The sequence below is a fragment of the Episyrphus balteatus genome, chromosome 2 (genome assembly GCF_945859705.1).
Source record: "Episyrphus balteatus chromosome 2, idEpiBalt1.1, whole genome shotgun sequence".
Classification (NCBI taxonomy): Eukaryota; Metazoa; Arthropoda; class Insecta; order Diptera; family Syrphidae; genus Episyrphus; species Episyrphus balteatus.
In genome coordinates this window covers 78158603-78169954 of record NC_079135.1, presented here as the reverse complement: position 1 = coordinate 78169954, position 11352 = coordinate 78158603, and the positions used below count along the sequence as shown (strand labels likewise).

The window sequence follows — 11352 nt, the reverse complement described above, 5'->3', positions numbered from 1 at the left end:
CCATTTGCTTCAAACATGGTAGTTAAAGGTTTTGGAAAATTGAAATTTGTATCAAGACTAAAATTTCCGGTACCTTTCAATGACCAATATGGAAAAGATTGTTTTTGAATTATTACACGTTTTTTTCTATGAGCAATAGTTTAGAAGATATCGCGATTCTACAATGTGTCAAATGTCAAAAATAACGGTTTTTGCATGTAACTCTAAAACGGTGACTCCTATCGAAAAGTTGTCTTGAAAAAAACTTGTAGATTATGTGCTCCCTTATATAAAAATATTTTTTTTTGGGACATTTTATTTATATCGACGTTTTAATGTTCCGTACCAATTTTCGGCTCAAATTATTTCTGCAAATTATTTCTGGGTTTGTCTATTTAATCTGGATTATCTTAATGTCATTTTTCAAATAAACAATCTTGTATAAAAATAAACAATCTTGACTACGGCCCTGCATAGTATCATCATAAACGAAATAACAAAGCTCCTCAATTAATAGTATTTACAATTTTACTGTTTCGTGTGAGGCACTTATCTTTAAAAGAAATATTTAAATATAAATGGAAAGCGTTACGCGGATGGATGAACATTTAAATTTAAAACAAATAACATAAAGATGAAAATAAAAATAATATACAAAAAGAACAACAAAAAAAAAAAACATCAACCTCAGATAATGGTGGACTATGAACAATATACTTATTATTACCTATTATTGAGTTTTGCCTGATTGTGTCTGATAAGAATTCATTCCAACTAACAAAAAAAAAAAACCACCCCTTACGGAGCTGACTATCCTATGTTAGGTATTGTAGCTAATTCCCAAAGCATTTATTATTTGTCACCGTAAGATACCATATTGTAAATGTATTTCAAACTTTCTATGTAGGCACAAAAAGTAAAACTGTCAGTTTTGTTACTAGAGAGGTGTGTTGTGTATAAATACAAAAAAAAAAATATATCTACAAATTGTCTTTAGAGACTAGAACACATGCCGTACACTCTTCTATTGCCGGTCTAAACTAAACAACCCTGCTATCGATGTTTATTCCAGATACCGAGAGTCTCACTGCAGCCGGGCAGCAGTTTGTAATAATTTAAAATTTCAAAATTGATTTTCTGTTCTATTAGTAGTACCGCAAACCGCCTAAGGAACGGGTGTTTTTTGAATCGATTTGTTTTGTCCAGTTGAATTATTAAGGGAAAATATCAACCTTTATTTTATTTAAACTATGACGAACCATGAGGTGGATCAAGATAATACACAACAGTAAGTGAATAGTATTATTCATATCTTAATAAGTATTATTAACGATTAAACAAAAATTATTACAAAATTGTTATATAAGGAGAAAGTTCGTGTAAAAACTCCTTTCGAAAGTTATTTTTTTTTTGTATCTTGTTGGAATGTCAAAATTCATAGATGTTCCTTACGTGAACAGCATCCATGAGATTTTGTATGTGATGTTTATTGGTATGACGTTTGTGTTTATATACCTAATAAAATTCAGTGCAAATGCACGAGAAACAAAGTGGAACATTAATCTAGACTAGAACATAAATTAGTAAGATGATGATAAGCTTTGACCTCAAGTCGCAACACAAATCTCGAACACACTTAACCGATTATGTTGTACTCTTTCTTTCGATGCATTAAGGAATACTTACACTTGTGTCGAATGTTTTTGCTTTTATTATGTTATAAATTTTTAATATTTAAAAAAAAGTCTTAATAAAGATATTGAAACGTCAGAGATAGATTCAAAAATGTTTATGAATGCGAATGTTTTGTAGGTAGATATAAACATTTGCTCATGTATGTTGAATTTTTGAATTGGTTTTCTGTGATTGAACGTTTTGTGTGTTGTTATGATGAACTAAGAAGACTTTTGATAATGATTATTTAGAGTACAAGCAAGGAGACCTCAAAACTGTGGCATTTTCAGCTATAGAAAAATGGGCGAAAAGGTAAACAGACGCTTTTTTCAGTGCTATACACAAAAATAAAAATTGTATGTTCTTGTTGTTTGCAATGAAAAAGGCATGGTTTTTTAAACTTCTTGGAATGACAGTTGCGCGAACTGTACTATTGATTTTTCAACGACTACTGTCAAGTGAACTCTGTTAGGTACATTGTTTAACAATTAACATTTCTTTAAATTAGTCCTGTGCATATGGTTTAAGATCTGGGATTTTATTGCTTTACCTAACGGCCATATTATTCACTAGTTTAAAAAATACATCTGGATGTAAAATTGTCAAATGTCAAAAATAAATCCAAATCCAAAATAGTTATCCCGATTTTAACTATGAAAAATATTAAAAAATAGTTAAAAATTACTATTTTTTTCTCTTTGTGATAGTGAATATCATGAATTTGGATTTATTTTTGATATTTCAATTTCTTTACATCCAGATGTATTTTTTAAACTAGTGAATAATATGGCCGTAAGTAAAGTCAACGAAATCGGCAAACGCGTTAACTATGACCTATAAATGACTTCAACATTTTTAGGTGCCATACTTTGTGATTGTCCACAACAAATGCCCTTAACGCATTGACAAGTAGGCACGTATACGATGTCACTCGCTGACACAATGTTTTGGATTTTGACATTTCCAAAATTGGAGGATACTGGTACTAAACTAATACTAAAAACCTAACCTAATAAACGCATCATTGCGTATAAAACACACATGAATTTAAAAATAAGATGTCGTTCTGTCGGTCATGTATCTTGAAAGTTACCATTTAATAAGTGACATATAGGTACACTCAGAAAAAAATAGTCATAATAGTTAAAATCGGGATAATTTGCTTAAATAGTTTTTAAAAAATAATTAAAAATGTCAATTTTATGAGTAAATATTAAAATAATAGTTAGAAGAAGGGACTATATGTATGCAAAGCGTTTTTTTTTTATAGTTGGAGGGGGTGTTCTATATTCCTGACCATGAAATGTAGGTATATAACTTTTAAATTGAGGTGGAAATTTTTGAAAAAAAATTGAGCTCAGTTGAGTTGAGGTTAGCTGAACTAACTTGAGCTGTGGACCTCTCGTTTCAAAAGAAATAGCCTATTTTGAAAGGAATTTAAAAGGACTACAAAAATTGTCAGTGAGGTTCAAGACAAGATAAACAAGACAATTTATTTATTAAATAAAGTTGCTTTTTTATGCCAAATTTATCAACCTACGCTCATCCAAAAGCTGAACTCTTACATGAACTACCTCATTAATTTGAGCTGATTTCAAAGCTTAAAAATGAGCTAGCTCATTTAAAAAAGAAACGGAATTAATTCCTAATTTGCATAGTTACATATATGCAAATGCGTCAACAAGCTGCAAATTTTCCGGTTATGGATGTCAATATTTATAAGTCTTTATTCAACCATTGTAGCTACTAGCTAGAATGATTCTGCAAATAAATATATTCGATTGATTGAAGTAGGGGAGAGTGGGGCCAAATGTAACACTTTTTTCTAAAATCGATGGTTCTCCTACAAATTTGAAAGTGGGTCAACCAGACCTTTTTTAAATTAAAGACCCATGTTTTAGCTCCAAGATCCATCATAAAAATTTAGCAAAACATAACGGTAATGTTGAAAAATAAAGCTTCCAAAAAAAAAAATCGTGTTGTTTCAACTTACCCCACATACGGGGCAAAGTGTAACACATACCGGGGTAGGTTGTACCAAGATAAAAATAAGAGAAAAATACCTTTATTTGTTTATATTTATTTATTTTAAATTAATAACAATAAAAACAAACTTCAGTCATGAAATTTTGGTGCAAATTTGTAAAAAGTGGAGCAAATCCAAGATTTCCAGAGAAAATTTGACAGTAGTCTTAAATAAAAGTTATTAAAATTCATAAATTGTTTTATAAGCTTTATGAATTCAAGTGGTGGTTCAAAAATGTGTTTCCAATTTCAAAATAAATACAAATTCAATTACAAGCATTCATATTCAGGGTTGTAAATTATATTAGGTAAACAATTTTTCAGTATAGGTAGGTTTTTACATGGTACAACTTGCCCCGGAAAAATGTTACAACTAGCCCCAGCATGAAATTTGGCACATAAAATCAATTTAAAAAAAAGCGAAACTGATATAGACATAACATATACACGCAATTTGAGCCAAAACACAGTTGCATATAACAAAAAAACACTTAGCACTCTATCTTTTTCGGGTAAAGAGGTAGACCAAAAATAAAATTTAAAAAAAAAGTTACAAACATGCATTTTTTGGGCACCACTAGTGTAACTTCTAACCCTGTCGTCTAATCTTCATTTGAAGAAAATGTGCCGGTAGATATGCAAAAATTGAGCATTTTTCTCCTTTACGCGTTTCTTAATATTGAAAGGAACATCGCTTTTTTTAGCTGTTAATTCTTACCCCTGTTACATTTAGCCCCACTCTCCCCTAGGTATTATTCGCAATACGTAGGTACTTATCTTATCTCGGATTTTACTCTGATTAAGGGATCATATAAAACAATTTTTATATTTAGTTCAAATTCCTTAATTCCATAATCTTTTCTAATGTCAATCAAAAGCAATATAATTGTTACTAATTATATCTTATTAATTCAATATGATTGTAAACATTTCCATTTGCAATTTTGTTCAGTACTAGATCCAGTTTTTAAGTGTTACTGTAATAACCTTACATAAAAAAAACTTCATTTGCATCTTAACTTTAACTTTCAATCGATGTAAGTACACTCTAGCTCAAAATTAATGCACTTTTCACTTTTAAAGCATTTGAAGTGGATTCGAAATTCTTGTCACAAGTAGCACAAAAGTCTAAAATACACCAAACAATTTAGTGTTTTTTTGCACTTCCGTGCTATACAATAATTTGAAAAATTCACTACTTTTTAGTGCAGTTTTAATTTTTTATTCAGTGTAAATAATACCTATGTTCTCGTAAATAAGAACACCGCTTGCACAAAACTTGCACTGATTTTCGGTATATAAGTTGTGCGAGTAGTATAAAAATTGTTCTGGATACTGGGATATAAAATACCTACCTACTCCAGAGGTGTAGGTGCAATAGGTTATTATGAACTGATAATAAGGTAAAGAAAAATTATTCCCTTGAGTTTGGAAAATACACAATAATTCGATTGATAAAATACACTATTAGTATATTAAAACAATATGCTCTTTTCAGTGCATTTATTTTGCTGAAAACTGTATAAAATATTTCTATTATATTGAGAAATTATACAAAAAACGAACCGAAATTAAGGGAGCAGTGAAAAAAATGCACCATTGTGAAAATTATGTTCAAAAATATTTCTCTTCTTTAACCTTTGATATAGGCTTTAGGAGCCTTTTCTTGTGGATGAATGAATAACTGTCGACTGCGACTCATATTTGAAACGTTTTGATTTTCATCGTCAGTGTCTTTGGACTGGCTAAACTTCTTCGCAGCATCTGAGTTCATTAATATTTTATTTGGCGGTGATATAATTTTTGGTTCATTTGTAATAATATTTTTTCCAGATAGCGAACCATTTCTAGAGTTTTTTGGCGGAATATAAAAGTTAATATTTAGCCAATTTCCGAATAAGTTCCGATGATTTTGCTGGATGCTATTAACTTGTTGGGAATTGTTTTTTAGTTTTTTTAAAAAGTTTTTCCTTCTACGATAGCACTTCAAATAATTATTTAATTTTGAGGAACTCATTTTTGTTGGTTTAAAAACGCTGTGTGTTGTTTAAGAATAAAATGGCGACTGAATAACTTCAATTACATTTTGTTGTTTATTTTTACATATTTTAGTGTATTTTATTTCCACATGGTGTTAAACCTACACCAAAACACATTTGGCAAATAAAAATGGTGTATTTTATCTACAATGCATAGTGTACAAAATATGCTATGTTGGTTGGTTGCAGAAGCGACTAATTTTTATATACCATTAATGGTATATTATAAAAACAACTGAGCACCGGTTAATTTTTTGCACCAAATTTGAAAATAAATGTTGAAATTATGCACAGAAAGTACAATGGTGTAATTTGTATACCGGTATTTTTGACAAATACATCAAAATCTTAATTTTTTCAATCAAACACCAAAATTAATGAATTTACTTGAGGTGTTTTCGTCAATTTATAAAATATAGAAAAAAAAAAAACAATCTCAAATTCATTCCAAGAAAACTCGAGGTAGCTACTTGAAAAATTCAAATAAATATGTGCATTTTTCTGAGCAAAAATGTCGAAATGTATCCCATTTTCAAAGTCTTTTGTTTTAATGGTAAAATTTTATCTTATCTATGGTTGATAAAACGCTTTTTATTTTTAACTAACTCAGTCTAACTTTCGGTCGCAATAGTACACTAGGAATAATACAATTTTCCACCTCTTCGTTTTCCAACAAAATACAACTATTTTTGAAAAGTTTGTTCTCAGCAAGATTAATAAAAAAATGGGTCCAACCCCGCTTACTTTTGGGTTTTAAAAAATTACACCTAATATGTTGATATTTATTAGTCTTTTTAAAATTTTGTTAGCAAATGAAGTGCAACTAAAAGCATTGCTTTTACAATAATATTATTTTTAAACACTAAAATTAATCATAAGAAAGCCAACTTTAAAATCGTTCATCGAATTTATAAATTAGAAAAAAGCATTCAAATGGAGCTCGTTTTCTTTACACCTTAATTAAAATGATCAGTTATTAACGTCTTTTAAACCTTCAGAAATAAGTACAAAATATCAATTCGTCGCCAGTGAAAAAAAAAAATTGTTTAAGTTTTTCTATAGAAAAAATATTACGCATACACCACAGTGACCCAGTCTTGTAATGAAATACTAAATGGAAGATACTAAGGAATAAAAGTACTTTTTTTTTAGCTCAAAACAATTTAAGAAATTATTTTATTGATGTTAGGAACAAATTCTGCAAAAAAAAAACTATCCCAACATTGGCTAGGTCTATTACTTTATTATCTTGTCTATAAATCAAATCCATCAATGCTATCTGTATGCACACACTACACACATGTATGTATGTACATATGTAGGAATATTTAACATTTTGCAATGTTAACAATCTCCAATTAAAAAATTCTAGTTAGCTGTTATTAGAATAAATTGAAACCTGACATTCGATCAATGTTTTTTTGTTTCCATCCTATATAAATAGAAGCTTATGTTTTAGATCTCTAAAAAGTCTCAAGTACACCCACTGAGATATCTACTCTAGACAGATACGTATTGTGCATTTGATGTTGAATCATATTTGTTGTCTATTTATAAGTTAACAGCATTGACATTGTCATGACATCGAACTTGAAAATAAATTGGTCCATTACATTATATAACACAATATTATTGTAGAATTGGAGAATTATATTCCGTTAAAGGAAATTCAATGCATGTCGCATGTGCACATGCTATCATGCGTGGGATGAACAAATGCTATAATCCTTGGGGGAACTGTTATAAATTATGTAAGCTATTAATAGATTATAATATAGATTTAATCTCGTAACACCTTGAAAAATGTAAAATAAAAAAAATTTAACTTTAACTATAGAATTAATAAAACTCATGAAGCGTGAAGTGCTCAATGAAAAACAACAGATATTATGGAATAAAGAATTACCTAGATTTTAGATAAATCAAAACATTTTGCATGCATCAGTTGTGTATGTACTTTACTATAAGTTATTTTAATTATATGGCAATGTCACATTCATGTCACATGTGTTGTTAATTATTACATATTAATATTGAATAAGAACCAATTAATTGTTGATTCGTATAGCCGGCAATATAGATATAATACTTAATACCTTATAATTTTTACCTGCAATATAAATTTGAACTTAATAATTTGATCATACATTACAACGATGTTAGGGCCCAGTGGTTCATTTTGACTTTTTTCGTTGCATGATAAAACACAACTTTTAAACTAATTTGTTTTTTTGTTTATCCTGAGGAAATTTCTCAGGCTATAAAAGGTGAATATCAAAAATTTAAATGTACAGTAGGGTGTGTCATCTTTATGTGGAAAAAAATTAACATGCTACGAAAAACTGGCCGAAAAAAATAATATATTCTCATTTGCCATTTTTTCTTGAGATTTGGAAGTCGAGCCAGTAAAAACTAAACACAGTCTTCAACAACAAAAACTGTACCTTTTTTGTTGAAATTGGAACTTTAAGTTCAGGTGATTAACGCGATTTTGTTACCTTTAAAAGGCTTAATATTTTGTCTTAGGACAAAAGAAAAAAAACACAATTTTTTTATTCTACTATAAGACAAGTATTAAACATGCCTCATATAGGTTAGGTAAGTACGTCAGCTCTTATACTTAAAAAAAAATTAAAAATCATTTAATTTATTCATATATGAGTTAAGTTACTGCATGAGAAAAAGAATTTTCATTTAAAAAAAAGCTGATAATTTTGTGAAAAATATGAAATTAAGGTTTTAGATATTTGAATACGCTGTTCCTTATTTGTGACTTAATTGCACTGGTTTCAGTTTCCTTTGGTTTTTCGGTTTTGTAAAACTCTACGCAATTATGAATATTTTATCATTGGGACATTGCGTGCTTTTGTTGCTTTGTGGGAGGTCGAAGAAAAAAATCTTAAATTCAGGGAATTAGGAGCAGGGTTATAAAATTGTTCAATTGAACAAATGCATTTAAAATTAAAAAAAAATAATTTACATTTAAATTCTTCACAAAAAAACAAATGCTATTGCAATAAAAAATGTTTGCATTGAAAATAAATTTTTTATTGGAAATAAAAATATTTTGTAGGTATTAAAATTAAAAAAAAAATCGGATTAAAAAAAAAATCAATGCAAAATATGTACATTTTAATATTTTTTCGAAAATATTCGTCGAATATCTCAAATTAGCTATTTCAACTGTAACATTAAAGGAAATGTAAGGCCAAATAAGTAAGAAATTCGACGGATGTTATGGAAAAAATATTTAACACACAGATTTTGCATTGATTTTTTTAATGCAATTTTTTTTATTTGCAATAACATTAAAAAATTTCTTTTAAATGCAAATTATGTTTAATTGCAGTGAAAATTTTTTTTTAATGAAAACATTTTTATTTGTAATTAATTTTTCTTTTATCCAGAAAATGCTGGGTTCGCTTTGATTTTTTCAATGCAATTTTTTTTTATTTGCAAAACATTTTTTTAATTTGTAAAAGAAGGCAAGTGCATTTGAAATAAAATGCACGACTGGGTCGTGCTCTTGTAGTTCAAAGTACCTATACCTAAGATAATTAGTTATTAACAAATATGTTTTCTTTTATAAAGTCAACATGAAATCAATCTTCTTTCTCCCTAATAACTTGTACAAATATAAATTTTCTTTTTATTTCAGACAAAATCATCCGAACCGAAATTTTTGTTATGGAACAATTCTCTTGATATTGGACATTATAATTATAAACTTGAAATTTTGGTTCTATACTTTTGAACACATTTACCTGAGTTTTTACCAAAAGGAAGAAAAGGATGTTAGAGGAGAAATTGTTTTGGTATGTTAAAGTAACATGAAAAAGTAGGATTTTTGTAAATGCTTCGATTTGTTTAAAGATAACCGGAACAGCTCATGGAATTGGCAGGGATACTGCTTTAGAGTATGCCAGTAAAGGGGCCACAATCGTTTGCTGGGATATCAATGAAAGAGGCAATAATGAGACGGTTAAAGAAATCAAAGCAATGGGAGGAAAAGCCTTTTCTTACGTGTAAGAATAATTTTTTTTTTAATTTAAATTTGAACTGTATTCAAATTTTATATATTTTTTTTATTTTAGATGTAATGTCTCCAAAAGGGAAGATATTGTTCAAGTTGCTGAAAAAGTTAAGAAAGAAGTTGGTTTTGTGAGTATTCTAGTCAATAACGCTGGTATAATGCCATGCCATCCACTTTTGGACCATAACGAAAATGAAATTCGATTAATGTATGATATCAATGTCCTCGCACATTTTTGGGTAAATTCAAATAAAATTATCCTTAACAATTTGTATAAAAACATATTTCCATGTCATTATAGATGATTCAAGAATTTCTCCCAGAAATGATTAAACAAAAAAGAGGGCATATTATTGCTTTGTCATCGTGTGCTGGTCTTATTGGTTTGAAAAACTTAGTACCTTATTGTGGTACTAAATTTGCTGTTAGAGGTGTAATGAATTCTTTCTATGAAGAACTTCGTAGAATGGATCTTCATAAACAGGTTTGAAATTGAACTTTTAAAGAATCTCATACAAGAACACAAAACATTTTTTTGTTTTTACTTTTAGATTAAATTGACAACGATTTACCCATACATGGTAGACACTGGTTTGTGCAAGAAGCCTCATTTCAGATTCAAGTCAATGAAACTTGTTAAACCTCAAGAAGTAGCCAAGACAATTGTTAGTGCACAAAGACGAGGCATTATGGAACTTAGTATACCTCAGCATTATTTATATTTGGAAAAATTCATCAATATTTTTCCGCGAAAAGCATGCGAAGTTGTGTCAGATTTCCTTGACACTGGAGTTGAGTCTGATTTGTGAACAATCTGTAATAAGCAGTATTTTTGTACTTTTATAAATTTTATGAAATGGTTGTTTCTTTATTAATAAAAAAAATTGTTGTTGTACGTTATAGCGTTGCTTAAATTCTTAAAAAGACGGATATCACCTTTGCTGGTACAGAGCTGAAGATTTAAAATTTATATTATTTCATAATGTTTCAGGTTTCACAGTATTTCCATTTTTTCCAATTTACAAATTTTCTAATATTCTTATAATTCAGAAGCAAAATTCAAATGCCCATACAAAAAAAAATTACGGTTGACGACTCCAATCCCCTAAGAAGGTAAGAAGAAAATCCAGCCTATATCTAAAAACTTTGGCATGCAAAAACAGAAAATAAAATCAAAATGTAAACTAGGACAGAAAAAGAATAAAACCATAAACTGACAATTTCTGATTGAACAACCTACTCTTCCTTACAATCCACAGGCGCCACTAGTAGGTCAACCTTAAACAATCTCTTCTTTTGCTTTTCTCCTTATTACGAAAGTAACTTGTTAGTCGTGTAGTAAAAAATGTTTGACATACCTCTATAAAGGCCTTAAGACTCACCTGCCAAAACCATCTACTATCTACGGAACCCGCAAAAACGACATACAAAAATTATTTACTTACTTACTAGGTCTTCAGCACTTCAGTCCATGGGTGATCTTTACTGGACCCCAATGGCATTGGCTCTTCCTCGACTGTTCTACGCTATGAACTTCTGGATCTTCCGAAGTTTCTCCCTTTCTTGAATTAGCAGGTTACACTGCATTGTTATTATGGAAGA

The 11352-nt window shown here is 29.2% G+C and overlaps 1 protein-coding gene across 1 annotated transcript; it reads left to right on the top strand.

Moving 5' to 3' along the window:
* Nucleotides 1-1007: 1007 nt before the first annotated feature.
* On the top strand, nucleotides 1008-10650 carry LOC129908979 (short-chain dehydrogenase/reductase family 16C member 6). Its single transcript, XM_055985840.1, has 6 exons — nucleotides 1008-1267; nucleotides 9376-9532; nucleotides 9591-9742; nucleotides 9812-9989; nucleotides 10052-10234; nucleotides 10302-10650. The coding sequence occupies exons 1-6, from the start codon at nucleotides 1230-1232 to the stop codon at nucleotides 10557-10559; spliced, it is 966 nt and encodes a 321-aa protein (XP_055841815.1). The 5' UTR covers nucleotides 1008-1229; the 3' UTR covers nucleotides 10560-10650.
* The last annotated feature ends 702 nt before the right edge of the window (nucleotides 10651-11352 follow it).